The sequence below is a fragment of the Lissotriton helveticus genome, chromosome 4_1 (genome assembly GCF_964261635.1).
Source record: "Lissotriton helveticus chromosome 4_1, aLisHel1.1, whole genome shotgun sequence".
NCBI lineage: Eukaryota > Metazoa > Chordata > Amphibia > Caudata > Salamandridae > Lissotriton > Lissotriton helveticus.
Window position 1 is genome coordinate 147,317,431 of NC_136063.1, and position 20,693 is coordinate 147,338,123.

The window sequence follows — 20,693 nt, forward strand, 5'->3', positions numbered from 1 at the left end:
TTTTTCTCTATTGCTTAGGTCTTTTGGTGTCACCTGCATGAACTATGGGGCGACACAGAGGTTAGCTTATAGCTCTGAAGAAAATGGTGTCTGTCCCCTTTTTACGACTTCCATCAGTTTATGTCTGCAGTCGCCTCTTGGCGGAGACTTAATGCTTTAAATTTTAACATAAACAAAATGAAGGTTCGCTGGCTTTCTCACTCCTCCTTTGAAAAACACTTCATTTCTCCTTTTGACCTCATTCTAGGCTGGAGTCTCTACCCCCTGTCAAATCCTTGTTGAATTTGGGTATCTTTCTGCAGGACAATTTTTCTTTGGAGAAACAGGCAAAACATGTTGCGTCTTATTGTATAATTGTATTGTGTTAAGGGTTCTCAGAAAAATAGTTCCTCTGCTCCCTCCTCAGGCTTGTCGGATTGTACTACAGGCCACTGTCCTCAGTCGTCTGGACTATTATAACTCTTTGTATCAAGGGAACTCTCACAGCATTCTGAAGAAGCTACAACAAATTCAAAATATGGCAGCTAAAGTAGCTGTTGTTTTACCAAGCTCCTCCGCTCTGGACTCTCTAAACTGGTTGCCACGGATTAAATAGATTTTTTTTTAAATCTTTGTGCATTGTTTACAAGGCTTTTCACTAATCTGGCAGAAACTATTTGAACAATAAATGTAACATTTATGTTCCAAGTCGTTCACAGGATTCTTTCTTTCTTTGTATTGCCAGAGTATTTTGAGTCCGCTCTGGCAGTAAGACCTTCTCAGTGGCTGACGCCAAATTGTGAAATTCTATGCCTATCTCTTTGCATAAGACGTCAGTCCTGATTACATTTAGAAAAGCCTTACAGACTTAGCTATATGCCTACTGATTTCATTCTGTTTGGCAGTAGGATTTCAGTGCTCCGTTAGCGTCATGACATCTTTCTGCCATTTGTGAGCTCTATAAATACCCTTTAACATAACTTACTTATAACATTGCTGCTTTAGCTGCACACATTCTTTGAATGTAAAGATTCATGAATGTTGCAGAAAGAGAAAGGGTTTTTTATTATTTCTTCTTTTCCTCACATTGGGCTCCCCAGCCTACACTCTGCACCCACCACACATACCTAAATGAAACGGTCTGTTTCAAACTGCAACTACGCTGCAATGTTATTTCTCTGTATTTCTTGTTGATGGAAAACTAAATAAACAAAATAAAAAAATAGAGGATTCTGAATATTTGCAAGTTTTTTCATTAAAACATCAACTAATTGTTGTTACTTTGTGTAGTACGAAAACTGATTCAGAGTTCAAGCAAAAGGTAACTGCTTTATTGAAGGTTTTAAAAGAATTGACAAAAATATGGGTTGTGAAATCAATTTCCTTTTATAATCTAAAGCTGCATGTAAACATACCATGTGTGACGAGTATTCATTTTTTGTTACCACCCAGCCTACAAGCTTCTGATTTTTCCGTAAAATCACTCCAAAGAATGTCCTTGAGGTGACATTGCAGAAGTAATTTTAACAAGCATTGGCATAGCAAATAGGTCTCGCCTTTGGGACCTTATAGGTGTTCAGCCATGCAACGGTTGACTTTGTTGCACCAAGGACATTGTGCTGCATAACTAAATACTTATAAGGTCCCAAAAGCTTGACCTATTGGCAATGCCAATGCTTGTTTTTGTATTGTTCGTTGCAGGTGGTGGGCACTGGCAGTCATTTTTGGAGACATGGACATCTTAATCATAAGACTTTATCCCAGAACAAGAATGAGAAAAACAAAAAAGACACCCAGATAAAGGAATGGAAATATTAGAAAGTATGACACTGGGAGAAAGCAGGACTGGAAAGTAATCTTAAAGAATGAGATAAAAGAGACCGGAAGTGCAAGGTGGTAAAGAAAGAAGCATGAGGTGTAATTAAGACAAGCAGCCTTACAATCAGCAAACACGTAATTAAAAGATGTTGGAAGAGGGCCCTAAGTAAATTGGCCCCCTACACATATTTTTATAATAATACAGAGTTTTATATAGTGCAAACTTGACCCAAAGGCATTGGGTGTTGCGTTACACGAAGAAACATTAATTTTTGTTAGGCACGGGGAGATTAAGTGATTTGCCCAGAATCACAGGATGTTAAGTGTCCTTGCCAAGACAAATTAAGCACTATCAGCAAGTCACAAGTGCATAGCCTTTCTGCAACACAAACATCTGCCCTTGAAGTTCAGCAGTTGATTTTGGAAGGAACAGTAAAATACTAACAGCAACTGAACTAGACTTTGCCAAAGGTGACGTAAATTGTTTACGTCCTAGAAACACAGTTTAGTGTGTCACCAGATAGAAAAAAAATGATAGCATAAGTATTTTCAGTATGGAACTTAAGTATTGACGTGTGGAATGTCATGAAGTGCATTACATTTTGTTAGATCGCCTTGCGTGCCACATCATTTGTGTATATATATAGTGCTGCCTTGACAAACGAATGGTTAACAAGCGCGAGTGTTCCTGCCCCGAAACAAATGTACAAGTGGTAAAAATGGGGCTCCTGGAGGGAGGGAAGAGCTTTGAGGCGCTTGTGTTCATTTGCTTTTCACTGCTTAGATATTGTCGCCAGATAGAAACGAAAATGTAAGCATAAGTATTTTGGAACTTAAGAATTGACGTGTGGAATGTCATGAAGTGCATTGCATTTTGTTAGATCGACTTGCGTGCCACGTCATTTGTGTATATATAGTGCTGCCTTGACAAACTAAGGGTTAACAAGCGCGAGTGTTCCTGCCCGAAACAAATGAACAACAAGTGGGAGGGGTAGAGGGGAGTGCACAGAATAAAAGACGCCCTGGGAATGTTTCCGAATGCACGCGAAGCAGCAGCTGTTTGCTCTTTTTGGAAGCACATACTCATGCTTGTGGCGTGCCCATGCTCGCTCCCGCAAAGCGTGAATGCCACCACAAGCACAAGTATGTGCTTCGAAAAAGAGCAGAACGACGGCTAAAGGTCCTCCTTTGCAGCGCATGTGCGCTGCGTAGGCGAGACCTAAAAAAGCGCCGTAAATAGATAGGATTTAAGAAGGGATGGCTGATTGAGGTAGACTGATGAGGAAAAACACTGTAAGGATGAAGAAATTACAGGAGAAACCGGAACTGTCGCAGAGATAGATCTCAACTGATATGCAATATGAAAGACTAGAGGTAACATAGTGTAGCAGTTGAGAGGGAAAAACACAATGACAATTTACGTCCCTATTGTTCAAACGTAACATAGGCCACCAGTTACTCTTCTGCAGTTTTATAGTGAGAACAAATTTGAAATGTGCACCCAGCCTCGTTTAGAAATTTGGAACACACCCAACTGGAAACCAACAGGGTCATGGCACGATGGGCGTGGTCTTCCGTGCTGCAGTCAAGCTGCTGCACGACTTGTTTGACTATTAGAGAAGCATTGACGGCCAAGATGTAGCATACTTTAGAAAGGATGATGAGCAGGATTACTAATGACCTCCCTAGGCCAAGTGATATAAAAGGTTTATATTATAGGCATCCGGGGATGGGACAGGCTAGGTGGAACTCTTTCGAGGCCTCTCCACACTAAAGCACCGATAGTGGTGCAGATGGGCCAAATTGCTACAAAATCTACAACAGCCAATATATTTTAAGCTGTGTTTGGGATAGAATGGGATTGCGGAAGTGCTAGTGCTATTGTTGCACTCTGGAGCAGCCACTATCAACCGGACCTCCAGTGTCCACGGAGATCCAGATTGCTTACGCGCAGGCATGTGCGCTTAAAGAATTTAACTAATTTTACGACACAATGGGGCGCTTTGAATAATGCGCATTTTCCAGCTACATTCAAGACAGATGGCCGGTTCTCTATCAGAGTGGGGGAATTAAGTATCCCTATAGTACAGTCTGTGCTCAACACAGGAATACAGTGAAGATTTGTAATGACAGTCAATGGGTAACCTGGAACAAATTGTGCAAATAAACATGTGTTTACCTGCTGAGATAATTTCAGAAATTATTCGCCAGAGAAAGGAAGTCCTTGGCAAAGATCTGTCCACTATATCAGAACCAATCTCAGATGACAAGGGCGCAGAATTCCGTATGTGGAGTAGTTACAAAATGTACTGCTAAGTAGAGGTCTCAGGGTGAGAAGAATTCATCCAAATATAATACAGTCACACAGATCTTAAAATGCTTTGAAAATGTCCTGCATGATGCATTCCATATGGTGAAGTGAGTGCTGTTGCCAGCTGGAGGGACTGAGCTGATCGATGCAAAAGGTTGCCTTGTTGTATAAAGTGTGCATTTCTGGTAAAGGTTTAGAGAGTGCTTCCTATATCATGAAAACTCCCAGCAATTTGGATTTAAGGTTCTTTACCACAGGATGCAGAGGGTTCTCAAGGCAGCAAAAATTCCAATCTTAAACCTTACCACATTTCCTATTCATTAAAGAAAATATACTCTGTACCCAAAGTAGGACAAGCAAATCTCACCTAACCAGTTAGCTTGGTGTACAGCGCCAAAACTTGATCAGTTCACAAACAGGACCATGTTGTTTCTCCAAATAAATTGGTGCCATTCAATCACACTTCGGCTCTTCACTCAAAGACACAAAAAGGTTCAGGAAACATTGAAGATTAATGTACAAGATTACGCTTCCATGTATTTCCAATGACAGGTTTCTTATGCACGCTCCCCTCCATCAGCGCTCTCTTCTCTGGCCTAATATAGCCCCTCCTCCCTCTCTCCGCACTGTCTTTGTTAGACCACTTTCCATTATATAATCAATCTGCCTCTCCTACAGCAATCCGCTTCTTTGCAGCGGTGTTCACTCTGTACATATAGAGAACTTAACAAGTCCCAGGAATCAACTCTTGAAAAACCTTTTTGTACATTACCCTCGTAACTCAAAAATACCAACTAAATAGAAGCGTGTAACATATAAGACAGACAGTTGCAAAAGATTGATAAAACTAATAACACATTATTTATTTCTTAAAAAATTGCAGTTTATTACAAATAAATAAAATCATTAATGCATCACAACACTACAGTGCCATATAATTAAAAAAGGTCAACGTATAATTTTTTTTAAAAAGCCTATACAGATGTATAGCATATAAAAACCAAAAAAGTCACAATTTTTACAAGGTGATTCAATCCACACAGTTCAGAGTTGTCAAGGTCGTTGACGCAGGTATTACGATACCACCTTCATCAGGACAAACAATTCTGTAGATGTCTAATTAGTCCTCTCATCTTAATTGGAGGTATTTTGGAATCATGTCGTAGATCATGGAAAAGACGTTCTGGTCTCCTACATCAGAAGTGTAAAAATTCCTTTCTGTCAATTTCAGGAAAACAGTGATGAGGGTACTGCCGGAGGGGGGCCACCGATATTATACAATTGTCCCCTGGAGTTCGGGTTATATGGCTCTCACCGCAGCGTGACTGGACTCTTTTATCTTGTCCCAGCACTGGGGTTCTGCGTTTTTGCAGTGATTCTTTCAATTTCACCTCTTAATCTTTATGCGGCCTCCCTGCTCCCCTCTCGGCACCTCGCAATCTCGGTCAACTTCAAATTATACGTTAACCTTTTTTAATTATATGGCACTGTAGTGTTGTGATGCATTAATGATTTTATTGATTTGTAATAAACTGTGCAATTTTTTAAGAAACAAATAATGTGTTATTAGTTTTATCAATCTTTTGCAACTGTCTGTCTTATATGTTACACGCTTCTATTTTTGAGTTACGAGGGTAATGTACAAAAAGGTTTTTCAAGAGTTGATTCCTGGGACTTGTTAAGTTCTCTACTGACTCTCTCCTTGTCCCCCATTGGACTACTAAGGAGGCCTCCCTTCTTCTTTCTTCTTGTCACTCTGTACATATTACTCATATAAATAATTATTTACATACGAACATTGCCCATACCTTTAAAGCGGCACCAAGGTTGTTTTTCAGCTTCATCCCAAAGTACTGTGCTGAGGCCTTAAGGGAATCGCGGTCTGCGGGTGTTAGCTTCGGAGGCATGGCTGCACGGTTCAGGTGACTGCCCCAAACATTTGCCCCAAATTCCTTTGGAGAAAGAACAGATAATATCATACAGCCCGAATGTGGCAATCAAAAAACATGGGTACTGCTTATCACTACACAGGATCCTGCTACTCCCATCAACGTGTGCCAAGGAGGGGAGTGGCAGAGAATGCCTCAAAGATCCTTGTGGACACACTACGATGCAGCCCCGTAGTGGCTTTCAACGTCATTCCACAACCCCGTTACCCGAGTGATTGGTCTGTGTGGTATCCTGCTCTCTTCTCGGTCTAGTCCTTTCTCTGTGTTCTGTACTCTGCTGCTCAGCCAGCCTAAGTGATGTCACAGAATGTTCCCTGTGTGTATGTTTGAGTGTGAATTGTCAGTTGCTGTATGTGGGCTGAGCAGCAGGGATGCTGCTCCCGGTGGGGCTGATTTTCCTGATACTACTTTCAATTCTACTACAACCATCTTATCCTAGAATGTTCCTGTCCTGACTGAACTAAAGAATAAATCTACCATTTGGATACAACTCAACCTCAGCATACTTCTTTTCTTGCGTTTCACACTGGTGACTAGGATGGGATTTGGGTTTCTAGCGTGTATTTGTCTGGTGGTGAGCAAGTTACTGAGCTCAAACATTTCTACTGGTACATCTTTTTAATGTTGAAATTTTCTGGTGATGAACAATTTTGCTTGTGTTTTCAGAACTTAAATGCTACGTCCAAACCTTTTCTGTGTGGTGGTGGGTTCTTCTGTGGATAAATTCTCAAACCACCTTTACGGGGCATCTTCACTCCACTTTTGCATTTACAGTTGTCTCGCGGTGGACATTTGCTGTTTTCAAGTTTCTTCTGAGTGGTGATGGGTCCTTCTGATACTGTTACTCAAACCACATTAAGTGAGCATTTTCGCTCCATGTTTGCATTTACTGTTGTGCGCAATGCATTTTGTTGGGTCCGGGTGTTGGAACGCCTCTGAGGGCTCAAAACCTACTTGCTTTTATGTTTATTGTGTTGCTTTCTTTATTGCACACATATCTCTACTGTTGAAAGGGTGTGTGTTAACTTATTTGTTCTCACTTCAATACCTCTTGCCTATTTATTCGTTATTGTCTCCATTTGGGAGGGAGGTGTGTGGTATCCTGCTCTCTTCTCTGTCTAGTCCTTTCTCTGTGTTCTTTACTCTGCTGATCAGTCAGTCTAAGTCACGGGTACTCATAGTACGGCCCGGCAAGCCTTCCTTGGCGGCCCACGGACCTTTCAGAAATCTTACCTGTGTTTAAAAAACAGATTTTGAATTGTGTCAGCAAACATCCAGACTCTCAGAGACTCTGCTCTGTGGGGGCCGGGGATTCCAGTGATTGTCAGAGTGGAGATGCAGGGGCGCTAAGATGTGAAATACAACAAAGCTTAATTAACATGTAAATGGTCTTTTAAAGACCTGTGAAGTACTCGGTGCGGCTGTGTGTGTGCACCGGGGAAGCTGTCTCAGTCCGGGCTGACACACACACACACACACACACACAGGGTGAGATGGGAGAGAGAGGGAGAGGTTGACAGAGGGAGGGAGACAGAGAGGGAGACAGAGAGGGAGACAGAGAGGGAGACTGAGAGAGGCAGTCAGGGGGAGACAGAGGGAGGGAGGGAAACAGAGGGAGGGAAGGAGACAGAGGGGGACCGAGGGAGGGAGGGGAAGGGAGACAGAGAGAGGCAGGCAGAGAGGGAGGGAGATAGGGGGAGGGAGAGGGAGGGGGGAGAGGGAGACAGGGAAGGAGACAGGGAGACAGAGGTTGACAGAGGGAGGGAGACAGAGAGGAAGACAGAGAGGAAGTCAGGGGGAGACAGAGGGAGGCAGACAGAGGGAGGCAGGGAGAGAGAGACCAGGAAGGAGACAGAGAGGGAGAGGGAGAGGGAGAGGGAGAGGGGTAGGGGGAGAGAGAGAGCGAGAGAGATGTGTGTATGCCGGGTCTGGTGGCTCAGTGGACGAAGGCGTCTGCTGCAGGGACCTGTGTTCAACCTCATGGTCACATTTCTTTTTGCTTTAGCCCCGCCCCTCCCCCTCTGACCCCGCCCCCACGGTGCGGCCCTCAGCCACAAACCACACTGTAAATGTGGCACCCTGCTGGGTGACTGAGAAAGTGGATGAACAGTTTGTTATGGGTGGTTGCAAGACTGCGATTATAGAGGGGCTGGCATGAGATGAGTTTGGTTGTTTGGTTTGAAGTTCTGGAGGTGTGTGCCAAATTTGTACCTATACGTATGCATGGTACGCACAGAAATGTCCAAGAGATAACGTACCTTTTGCATATAATTTCTTTCTTCGGGTGGTACAGTTATAAGTTCTTAATGCCTGTGTCTGGTTGAAAGTGTGGGGATTTTTAGACCCCTTAAGTGAAAAGCAATAAGTGTTATGCATGGGGTTTGGACCGGTGTTAATCGATATAAAGCAATGTTGCAGTTAAGCCTTTTGTCATGAATGAGACGGATATGGTAATACAAGCATGAAATACCTTTCTTCTCAAAGATAACCTGAACCTATAGTCAGGAGAAGAAAGGGGACTTACGAATCAACACTCCCAGCATCAACTCTGACTCAAATGACAACCGACATTCCTAAGTCATATTTAAGTAATGTATGTAAATTAAGCTACATAATTAAATGAGTCCTATTCATCACATCTCTTCCATACCTTTGAATATCCATACCCAAACTGGGATTGTGCATCAACACCATACCTTTACTATTCATCGCCTATGAACAGTCAGTCTAATAAACACCATTACAGACTACTTATCCCAAAACAGTGCCCCCCATGTCCTGCTTACTGTCTGTGGCTCCGTCTCTTGGGGCGCCTGAGCCTGCGTTCTGCCTGAGGGGGTGGGTTCTGAAGCACTTCTGGAAGTTGAGCTGTTCTGCTCACGTCCTTCTTTGAGAGCTCGATACTCTTTGTACAAATCTGTAACGCAAAACGAGCAAGTGTTTAATGCAGTGTTTGCAGTAAGGTTCAGTGTGCAGCAAAGAAGGTTTCTAGGACCCACCAAAATATCTAGCCATAAAAAACAGCACAAGATGCCAGTAAGAAGACCAACCCGTTGAAATAGCATAACCACTCATCAGCAGCCAGTGGAATGGTGGTTTTGAGAGGACGCCTGTCACTCATACAACTGATTCTTTCCCTCACTGTACTAGCCTTTTAAATGAGCTTCTTGGTAAGAGAATTTGTGGATCTTTCCCCAGTACTTTAGATAAGTTGATGCACTTTCACTGTGTGCATTGTTTAGAAGCATATGAAGAACTGTTTTTCTGTTTTTAAGCAAACATTATGTATTATCTTCTGCCAGAGCACTAGACAACTACAGAATTTTTACTTAAAAGTGATCAGTACACACAATTTATAACTGTATGATGTACATCAATTAAGTCATAGGATGTATTGCATTTATTCTTTCAGAGGAGTTTCTTTATTCAAGTCTTCATGGAAACAGTGTTTCGTCTCCTTATGAGACTTGTTCAGTGCTTCAGTATGTTTGATGGCACCTAGCAACCACAGATGCCTTGTCCTTGTGTGTCCAAATAGGCCATATTCAGTTAAAGGTTCTTATCATCCTTCCATGACTAATGCATAGGTTCGGTAAACACAGTGTGCTTTTTGTCCCTTCATTTTATTCCCATATAATCGTGTTATGAGTCATCTCGTCTTCTCGGTGATTGGTTACCGAACATATTGAGGCCTGAAGAAGTCTCTCATAAGGAGATGAAACGAGCCAGCATTAATCTTTAGTACACGAGAAGGAGGCCCAAGTTTTTCCGTTTTTTAGCAAAATATCTATTAAACTTATGATTTTGTATGATTTATGGAACTCTAAGGGCCTAATAATGAGTTTGACAGTGTTCGAGTGGGCCGCCACCCCACCATCCGCTCCCACACCGCCAAACCAGTTTCATGGCATGGGAACTGCCATAAGACCGCTGGCGGTGAGGAAACCGGGAATATGCTTGGCAGTGCCGCAGCAGTACCACTGAGCATATTGCGGCCTCAAGACCGCCGCACCAAGAACCGGGATGATGGATCCCTGGCATTCCAATGGAGGTCCGACCGCTGTGCTCGTAATACGGCGGTCAGACCACTTTTACGGCGGTCTCCCACCGCCACCACACCTCCATAGAGAGTTTGGCGGTCCTATGGACTGCCAAACTAGTAACTAGGCCATAAGTGATGCATGAAATCAAAAAAGGTGTCAAGTAAGAGTTGCATCCCTACCGCCGGCCTTGACATGAGGATGGCATTGTCTGCATAGAGCAGAACTGGTATCACCCCCTGGCCTACTAGAGGGCCATCACATGTCTTCTCAGTTAGCACCTCCTCAAGGCGAAAAATATAGATGGCAAACAAAAATAGAGCCAGGATGCAGCCCTGCCTGACACCACGGCTTATTGGGAAAGAGCTTGAGCAACCACCAACCGTACCAAACATGACAGATGCGGACATATCCTTATGCAAATCCCCAGAAAGGACAACAGAGCCAGATCTACCCCTAATGACAACATCAAAGCCCATAACTTGGTACGGTTTACATGATAGAATTGCACAGGTAAGAGCCATAAAACTTAAGCATAAAGTGATCTTTTTGGCCTTAGTGCACTTCTGGGTTTAGGAGGTATAGGTTCAGTGCCTGGTCGATGGTACTGAGGCCAGCCCGGAACCCATCCTGTAACTCGAAGATGCAATAAGGATAGCCTCTCCAGGATCACCTGGCCCAAAACCTTGACTGTTGGGTCAATCAAGGAAATGGCTGTGTAACATCTCGGGTCAGCTCGATTGCCCTTTTTTCACACAGGGACAATGATGGATTGTGCCCATGACCTGGGCGGGCATTGCGACACTGCGGCATTTAAGCCCTTAAATAACAAGGATGAGAAAATAAGAGGATCAAGCCTAAAGAGATCACCTAGGACTCAATCAGGACCTGGAGCTTTGTTTCTGGCCAATCTTAAAATGGCCTGTTACCACAGCAACAGAGAAAAGGGGATTTGGTTTTGTCAAAATAGCCTGAGAAGGAGAATGTAGCCCTGGGTCTAACAAGTATACATGTGGAAAATGGCTAACCATTTTTCTTCTCCAATCACAGGGATCCGGGAAGGCCCGCCTTCTGCCACTAAGAATGGGATGTTGACAACCCGCCAAAAGGTGGAGCTATCATGAGTGTCACATGCACATAGTATTAATCCCAGGCCTCACCCTTTTGTTACTCTTTCCTTTCCTTGGTAGCCATCTTGTTCTAGTGACGTAGTAATCTCCCCTCTGCTCCATCCCACTGAACTGCACTGGAACTAGTTTGCTTGACTCAAAACTTGTCTGTCAGCATCTAGAAGAAATTCTATTTGGTGTGTGCACTATACAAAAAACACACTTACATGTTTATTGAAACTCTATAATAAAAAACTATTAACAATTTATACAGTTCACCCCACAACATGAATGGCCTCTTGGCTCACTCATGACAACGATGAGAATGGAGGGGAAGTATTGAGTTTGAATCTGTCTAAGTTTATATAGAAAAGGTATTCATGTTAGTAAATGTCACTGGATGCAGTAAAGCCACCAAATGTCCTACAATTATGTACTTGCAAAATGTTAAAATACATTCTTTATTATGTTACATAACATATCAGTATGTTAATTAAAAAAATGTGTGTGATTTATAAAAATCTTTCCATGGACTGGCTTGTACTTTAAAACCACCAGCGCAGCCTGGCTCTCACTATCGAAATTTCCAGGGACCCACTTTTATTCTAGGCACCACCAGTTGTCTACAGTGGAGGATGTGAGTAAGGGACACATACCCTTTCACTCTGTACCCTCTGCAGCTAGAGCCTACACTGATGTTTGTGTAGGAAGCTTGGTTCTCCTTGCACATACTTAACACCTTCTGATCATTTATACTTTTGAATAACATTTCAGTCCCATTGCAGGTAGCAGTGAGGATTTTTTTCTTAATTTGGGGATGACTTTAGCTCACAGGGCACCCGCAAGTCTTCTGCAATAATTGTCCAGTAGGTTCACGCTCTACGAAACTTTAAATCTCACTGATGTTTCCGACAGGGTCCATATATGCAGAACTATGTCCAGTAGAAATAAGTGGGAATACTTACTCTTCGTGTCCTCTGTGGCATTGTCGATGTCCGCCTGTCGAGGAAACAACAAAGCGTGTGTTGAAATGCATGCCTCACAGCTCTGCCATTTACTCCTCGCAGCTCTGTAATGGATTCCCTCTGCTCACTGCTTTGCATTTCAAGAAACATCAGAGCTCCACACACAATCTAGCCGTAATACATAAGTTGCCATTGACACTTGCAGAACTGATCACAGTTAAGTCTTACTCCACCACTTTTCTCAAGTTCCACTCCGGTCTCATAGCTTTGAAGGCACTTCTGCCACTTAGAACTCACTGTTGTGCTATTTATACTCAACAACTGTGCTACTTTTGCTTCACAACCCTGCTCATCCATGTCGCACAGCTCTGCTCACAGCTCTGTCATTCCTTACTCACACCTCTGCTCACAGCTCTGCCGTTCCTTACTCACACCTCTGCTCACAGCTCTGTCGTTCCTTACTCACACGATGTGAGTAAGGAACGACAGATCTGTGAGCAGAGGTTTGACTAAGGAACGGCAGAGCTGTGAGCAGAGGTGTGAGTCACACCTCTGCTCACACCTCTGTCGTTCCTTACTCACACCTCTGTCGTTCCATACTCACACCTCTGCTCACAGATCTGCCGTTCATGCAGGATCAGCTCTGCCGTTCATGCAGGATCAGCTCTGCCGTTCATGCAGGATCAGCTCTGCCGTTCATGCAGGATCAGCTCTGCCGTTCATGCAGGATCAGCTCTGCCGTTCATGCAGGATCAGCTCTGCCGTTCATGCAGGATCAGCTCTGCCGTACATGCAGGATCAGCTCTGCCGTTCATGCAGGATCAGCTCTGCCGTTCATGCAGGATCAGCTCTGCCGTACATGCAGGATCAGCTCTGCCATACATGCAGGATCAGCTCTGCCGTACATGCAGGATCAGCATTCGTGAGGAACAGCTCTGCCATTCGTGAGGAACAGCTCTGCCATTTGTGAGGAACAGCTCTGCCATTCGTGAGGAACAGCTCTGCCATTCATTCCTCAGCTCAACATCCACCATTAGACTTACCTTATTGGGCTTTCTTTTGTGATGTGCCACAAAATCTGTCTCCCAGTTCTTAAGCTGTACCTTTAGCTCGTTGTAGCGATCCATTGCCCTGGATGTGGATTTTTAATACACCTGTGGCGAAGACGACAAAACCACTTCAGTTTAAAGTCCTCAAATCAGCCAGTGAGTCAAAGCCAGCATCACAACATACTGTTTAACAGTGATAACTTCAATAGAAACAGTAAAATGTCAGTGCTTTTTGTGCCCTACTCAGCTAAAATACCTACATCAAGCCCGCTTTTTAACTGTGATCCATTCTTATAAGGAACAGCATACATCTCTGCACCAATTTATTGATTTTAAAAGCACCTCCTTGGCTGTCACCTGTGGAGCAATACAATTGGTTCAGGGTTGAGGGGATCCTCTGTTTTGTAGATGGGACAGAGATTGCTCTGAATTAGCGCTCTCTAAAATAAGAGCTCCAGTTAGACATACAATAGGTGTATGTATGTGCATATGTTTGTATGTATGTATGTACGCATGTTTGTATGGAGTGGAGGGATGCGAGAAGTGTGAATGAATACATGATAATAAAATCTGCTCTGCAGCAGGGCAGCCCCTCAAGTGACCACAAAAACATAATTCGCTCTACCAACCAGATTATCGGAGAGACCCTTTGAGTGTTACTACTCCTTCCCCCTTTGCGCCTCACCTACCTAGTGCAACCTCAACACCAAGTTTTCTGCTGTATGTTAAGAACCTTTTGCTTCGGACAAGGCAGCTGTAATAGTGCATGACCCAAAGGGGGGAGTGGATACTGCTGGTGTACAGTCAGATTGACTGGACAACACCACGGTTCCCCAACTACAAACACACCCAAAGGTTTGTTACTGTTTAGACATGTTTTTCTGCCAATATGTAAGTAGTAACCTTGTTCACTGCCTTGTACCTATTCAACTACTGCCATGCCGCAGCTTAGCGGAGTACATCCACAAGTCCCCTGTAAATTCAAAAGATGTGTGACTCACATCATAAAGGCCACAGCCTTCTCCTAACTGATGGACACCAACGAAGCTGCATGGCAGGGAAGTAAGCGAAGAACAGTGGTTGTTGGTGGCATCTGGGCTAAGGTTTAGTGTCAGATACACTGGACAATATTCTTATAGTAAGAACAAACATCCAATAAAAAAGTACAAAAGTTTCAGATGGGTACAGAATCTGTATGATCCTGAAAGGATGCTCACACCGAAGAAGGAATAAGGGTGTTTTGATTAAGAACTAAAAAAAAATTAAGAAGCATCTTAAACTTAAATACACCAGCTAAAAAGAATGTCTTTAAATTTCCAAGTGAAAAATCACTTTGAAACCATTTTCAAACCCAACCATCAGAGAGCATTGCCTTGCCTCTCACAATACAAGCAGCAAAACTGCCCTAATTATTTGTAATATGTTTGTTATTGCGAGGTATAAGACATTTTGGACCACAATATTTTGATGTCCAGGCTAAGAATATGATTTTATTCTTAGATCTGCTTCCTCCATGAACACCGAGAGGTCAGAATCAGATCTATTCAATCTTCCACTCCTAGGGTGTCATGAAAAGTACCAACTGTGCCCCCTTGTGCTTGTTTTTTAACAGGTAAGTACACCTTCCGGCTCCTTGAACAACATCAAATGCATTTCCAGATGTGTGACAATGACACCCAAACCCATAGACATTTGGACAACGACATAAGAGCCTGGCAGCATAACTAGATGTCTAAGCCATGTCCACTAATGGGTGAGGGATTCATCTGGTGTCTGAGGGCAGCAAAATAAGTGAACCCTAGTACTAAAGAGAATAGATCTTCCTCCCTCTGAACCTGCTATCTTGACATAAATCTGTCACATCAGGCAGGGTTAAGCAGCAGGGAATCAGTTTTACCAGGCCTAATTTTCTTCCCAAATAAATATTCTTGTTAAGGAAGTCAACAAGGAAATCACCCATGCTCAGACAGAAAAATCTGTGCACATTGGTCAGCTATTCACCAAGTAGTGCTGATGAGATGCCAAATTATGAGAGCAGTCACTAATTGAATGTGGCCCACGCCGGCCTCACAAAAATACGTACGCATGGACATGCTGCAAATATTTCAAACTCGGGTTTCCCTTGTCTGAAATTATATATCAATGACTATTGGAAGCAAGCTCTACGAGTCCTTCATAGGCTTCTGAACTAAACTGAACTATTCCAACAGTCATTCAACTCAAGTACTAACCTTGGGAGGGGAAGATTAACCCGGTGTTCGAATGTATTTGGTTTTCGATCAGTGAATTATCTTGGTTTTATCATACTCTTTTCTTTCTGTGCATGTTAGCAATCTAAAGTGGCCACATGTTGATGTGAAGCACTTTACTGAAGACTTTGGATACAATAATGTACATATTGTGTCCACTGGGAAAATGCTCTGTACCAAAGAACCCCCTCATTGTTCTAATTGATATTTACATTTTCTGGAGTGTCGTTTGTGAGCGATGTAGGGATCAAAACAGTTATCAAGTTCTTGAAAGTTGTGTGGCACACCATACCACACATTGCTCATCATTGCTTTGAGGCCCAAAGATCTCATATGTTCTTATTTATTTTCATTACGTATTTTTCTACATTTATAATTGCTATTGTGACAATGTGTGTTATAGGTATTACGCATGCTACTCTGTGCCCGTAGTTTCAATATTCAGATAATGAGTAGTATATCAATACAAGTTTTATTTCAAGTATAGAGGGATTGATTATGTAACACGGTTAAATAATTTGCGTTAGTATTCTCTCACGTGACATCACTAATCACAAGGTCGATATATCACCATACTAGGGCCACTTAAATTATGCAATTATGTGGCTGCAATGTTTTCTGCATAATTATGGATTTGCCATTTTGGCCACCTGATTTACCATGAACAGCATTACTTGTAAATTTCACAACAAAAATTGGCAAAAGTTACTAAATAAAAACAATCACACAAGGCTCTGCACGGTGACAGACCCTTTGCAAAGGCTAATTTCTCACCTTTCAGCTTATGATTGTTGTATTGCGAAGATAAAGTGCCACTAAAAGGTGTACCTCTTCCCAGTCAACAGTCAGTTGTTAAAATGATGAAATAACAAAATAATACTGCTACAGATTAAACTGCATTCATGCGCAAAATTTGCTTTTTCTTGCCACATAATTTTGCCAACCATACCACATAATTCCAGTGACCTTCATGATAGTTCTATGGATCAATATAAATATACTATTTCTGCTTTCTCGGGGACTGAGGCACATTTTCAACCTCTGGGAAATTTGCTGTTCCAATAAGGTTTCAGACTGAGATCCCATTATAGTCTCTTAAACATAAATTAGCCTTGTAGTCTGCTCTGGTCTGTCTACTTTCAACGTCTAGTAAGCAACAAATACTGTGCACCCCTCATGATGGCAGACATTTCAGTGCCATGAACAAAAGGAGGGACAAGGAGCTAATTATCAGGCCCAGTACCCATGCTCCTGTAATGGTTAAACATAGAAGGATGCTGTTCCTCCAAAGAGAGGGAAATGAGGAAGGAGAAGCTGTCAGTCAGGACAGGGAGAGGGGCTGATCAACTGGATCGGCAGATCTGATTGATCAAGTCTCTGCTCTCACACACCAAGATGAGTGCATTGGTTCATCATTGGGCAGCTCCTAGTTGGGCGGTGCTGCAATGCCCAAAGGGCCCCTTGAGGGGGCTCTTTGCCGGAGATCTTATGATTTGGTTGCCGTAATGGTGAATGCAAGAGAGGATATCATGAGTGTAGGGTGGGGCAGCAAGTGGTTAAAAATCTCTAAGGGATACCAAAGACGGTTTGATAAAGTGGTCATCTTGACAAGAGTAAAAACAAACAAAAATTGTCCTGGGAACCAATGAACCTTGACAGCTTAAAACATGTGAAATTGGGCCCACATGTTTCATGCTTTGTGGCCCAACCGTATCTTAAACAATTAGTCTAAGAGATGACACCTAACCTACACCTGAGCGGGAATGAAGGTGGGTTTTTAAGTAAATGTGCCAATCAATATCTTGTGTCAACTATACCTGCTAAGGTACAGTACATCAGAAGTCCAACCTGAATAAAGTGCTGTTTGTGTCCTATGGGATTGTGAAGAGGACCGTGCTTAGCTGTGGAAACAAAGTGGTCCAACTCGGTAATGCACCCATGACCTTCCCTCATGTGCTGGCCTGGCGTGACTATAAAAATGAATGTACCTTTGTATAATGTAACTGGTGCTCATGTAAAGCGCTATGATTCAATTTGCGCTATATAAAACTGCATTTAAAAAAAGAACCCACAACCATTTTATTTATTTATTTTATAGTTTTATAGAGCGCAAACCAGACCTGTGAGGGTATCAGGGCGCTTTACAGGATTGAGAGTGGTATATAAAATAGCTAGGAGGGGAGGGAACCAATTGGGTAAAATAGGTAGATACATTATACAAGAAAAAAAGCACGCAGTCTAAAGTCCTGGATACATTTGGGGGGAAAAACCTGGTAGATACATTATAAACGAAGGCACGCAGTCTCAACTCTTGGGCGGGATGCCCAGGAGTGCAGGGTAGGTATTATCCATAAAGGCCCTGGATAATGCCGAAGTGGAGGGTGAACATGTCATTGAGGTGATTGTAATGTGATCGTCAGGCAAGGAATTTGCCCATTAGGAAAGTTTTGGTCTCCTTTTTAAACGTGCCAAGGATGGAAATCTTCTGATGGCGGGTGGGAGAGAGTTCCAGATTTGTGGAGCGGTCCCAGAGAAGGCACGATTGTAGGTTTTTTTCTTCCAGAAGAAAGCTGGTTAAAACAAAAGGTCCCTGGCAGATAAGGAGTTTCTGGCTCCTCCGGATATCATGAGTTTCTGGGTGAGAAATGCAGGGGAATTGGAGTAAAGAGCTTTGTGAGTAATCCAGGACAGTTTAAGTTGGATTCTGGCCTCTAGGGGAAGCCAGTTCAGAGCTTTGAGGTGGGGAGGGATGTGGTTGAATTTCTTTGAGCCAGTTAGGAGTCTGGCAGCGGCGTTGAGACAGGCTTTCAATGGGGCCAGAGAGTACTTGGGTAGCCCTGCGAGAGTAGAGCATCCATATTCTAGCCTGGAAATGACTAGTGCCTGGATTGCCGGTTTTCGGTGCGAGGCGTCGAGGAAGGGTTTCAGGTTTCTTAGGTACTCAGGTTGAATCTGGCAGTTTTGGCTAACGAGTTGATATGGCCCTGCATGTTCAGGCTGCCGTCAAGGGTTATTCCAAGGGATTTCGCAGAGTCAACAATGGTAGGAGGGTGGTTTAGTGCTGTGATACCCTTGATCCATTCCTGGATGTCTGGATGGTTTTAGGTGGGGAGATAACGCAAATAAAACGGAATTTCTTCTTGAGTGTAAGTTGGTTGGCGGTGAGCTTCAAGGCCTCATTCAAGGAGAAAATGTCCTCAGGGCAAGAGATTTTGATGTAGATCTGTGTATTGTCGTCGTACATAAGGTGCATAAGGTAGATATTGGCCGAGCTTAGCACCTCTGTGAGCAGTTAAAGGTAAAGATTGAAGAGGGTAGGGGAAAGGGTTGATCCTTGGGGGACTCCAACCGTGATCGGAGAGAGAGCGGATAGATTACCATTGATGAGGACTCTCTGTGAGCGATTTTGGAGGAAGGACCTAAACCATTAAAGGATGGTGCCGTCCAAACCCATCCTGAGTTTGAGGCGTTCAAGGAGAATTTCGTGGTTAACCGTATCAAATGCCGAAAATAGGTCTAGGAGGATTAGGAGACAGGTTTTGCCTTGGTCGAGGGCTTGGAGGGCGTCATCCACGATGTGGAAGAGGGTGGTTCCGTGCTGTGTCCAGGTCTGAACCCGGATTGGAAGTCATCTAGAAGGTGGAAGTTGGTGATGTGTAGGCTCAGCTGCTGTTGCACACATTTTTCCAAAACTTTGGCTAGGAGTGGAATGTTAGATATGGGTCTATAGTTATCGGTTGAAGCACAACCCAGCGTAGGTTTTTTTAAGATGGGGACGACTTGGTCAGCCTTAAGAGAATCGGGTATTGAACCCTGTAGGAGGGAGGCATTGATTATTTAAGTCCAGGAAGGGATGACAGCCTGAGATGCGGCAGCTAGGCACTTAGAGGGGAGATGATCATTGAAGTGATTGTTCGGGTTTAACAAAGCTAGAATTCTCGAGTTAGAGTGTTCGTCATAGACTTTAAAGTTGGACAGTGCGCTTGGTTTTTGGGTGAGGTTTGGAAGGAGAGCGCAGAGATCAGAGGTAGAGCCAACCAATTTTGGTGGTGAGATACAGACTTAAGTTCATTTCCTAGGGCAGAGTTTTTGTCGCAAAAGAAGGATGAAAATTCCTCGCATGATATTAGGGGTTTAGGAGTTTCTTTGGAGGTTTTTGCTAGTTTGTTGGATTGGTGTTTGACCAAGCCAAATAGCTTGCGAGGTCTATTCTTGGCGTACAAGTTCAATTCTGAAGAATTCTTTTTTAGAGTTGACAATTTTCTTATTGTAGGCATTTCTGGCCTGGTGTAGAAGTTTTAGATGGGCTTTTGATTCCAGTTTTGTTCAGTCTGTTGAAGGAATCTCCTTTCCTTGTTAAGGGATCCATTGAACCAGGGATTCCTGTCTTTGATCTGGGTTCTTTTTAGTTTTTCACCCCTCAATCCACAAACACCACAACGTGCCACCGTCATATACAAAATATATTAGTCTGTCCTACTAGATACACAACAGCAGGCTTATACATAGGAAGGAGGGGGGCACACAGCAGATGCCACACACACCCATATATGTTCATACACTACATTTCCACTGCAACCCCTTGTAACCCATGCTTCCTATCCCACACTGTGAGCAATCAAAGACCACCCACTCCAGAACCAACATCACAGCTCCTAAAAACGTTAAGACACAGAAGATCTACACACCAGTGTTCTTGCTGATCCTCTCTATTTCTTCAAATTATCTTCAGTTAAATTCTGCTGTGTGTGCTGCATTTTTGATGGGGTTGTTTTATTGTTTTATAAAGTTAGTCAAAGGAGAGGGGGGAGTAAGCCCAAACAACGAACAGGAGGAGGTGAGGAACAAACTACGGACTGCAGGAGGTGAGGAACAAACAAAGGACAGCTGGGGTTGGGGAGACCATTGGGATAAATAAAGCAATGAAGTGGGGGTGGATTAAAAACAAGGGTGAGTTAAAATTGGAGGCTGAGAACAGGCGTGTGCGAGGTAAAAACAACCTGCTGAGAGTGCAGGAACCTAGCAGCTGCACCAATGGGGAATAAAAAAGCAAAGAAGTGCAGTATGAAAAGCCCTTTTGTCCCATTCACTGAGCAGTACATGTAATGGCAAAAGTTTAGTTCGCGGTACTGTTTGTAGTCACAAACATGTAGCCTTCATAAGTATAAGAAACCACATAGCTGCACGCTGAGACTGGGTTTCCGGAATCAACAAATTGCTACTC

The 20,693-nt window shown here is 43.2% G+C and overlaps 1 protein-coding gene across 2 annotated transcripts in view; it reads right to left on the minus strand.

Moving 5' to 3' along the window:
• RECQL4 (RecQ like helicase 4) overlaps positions 1 to 20,693 on the minus strand; it is a 281,776-nt gene that overhangs the window by 241,597 nt on the left and 19,486 nt on the right. For both annotated transcript variants that reach the window (XM_078686614.1, XM_078686613.1), the window contains exons 2-5: positions 13,215 to 13,325; positions 12,172 to 12,205; positions 8,844 to 8,974; positions 5,917 to 6,060 (exon numbers count right to left, since the gene is read on the minus strand). In XM_078686614.1, the coding sequence (XP_078542740.1) occupies positions 5,917 to 6,060; positions 8,844 to 8,974; positions 12,172 to 12,205; positions 13,215 to 13,298 (393 nt within the window). In that variant the 5' untranslated portion in view covers positions 13,299 to 13,325. The remainder of the gene's footprint in view (positions 1 to 5,916; positions 6,061 to 8,843; positions 8,975 to 12,171; positions 12,206 to 13,214; positions 13,326 to 20,693) is intronic.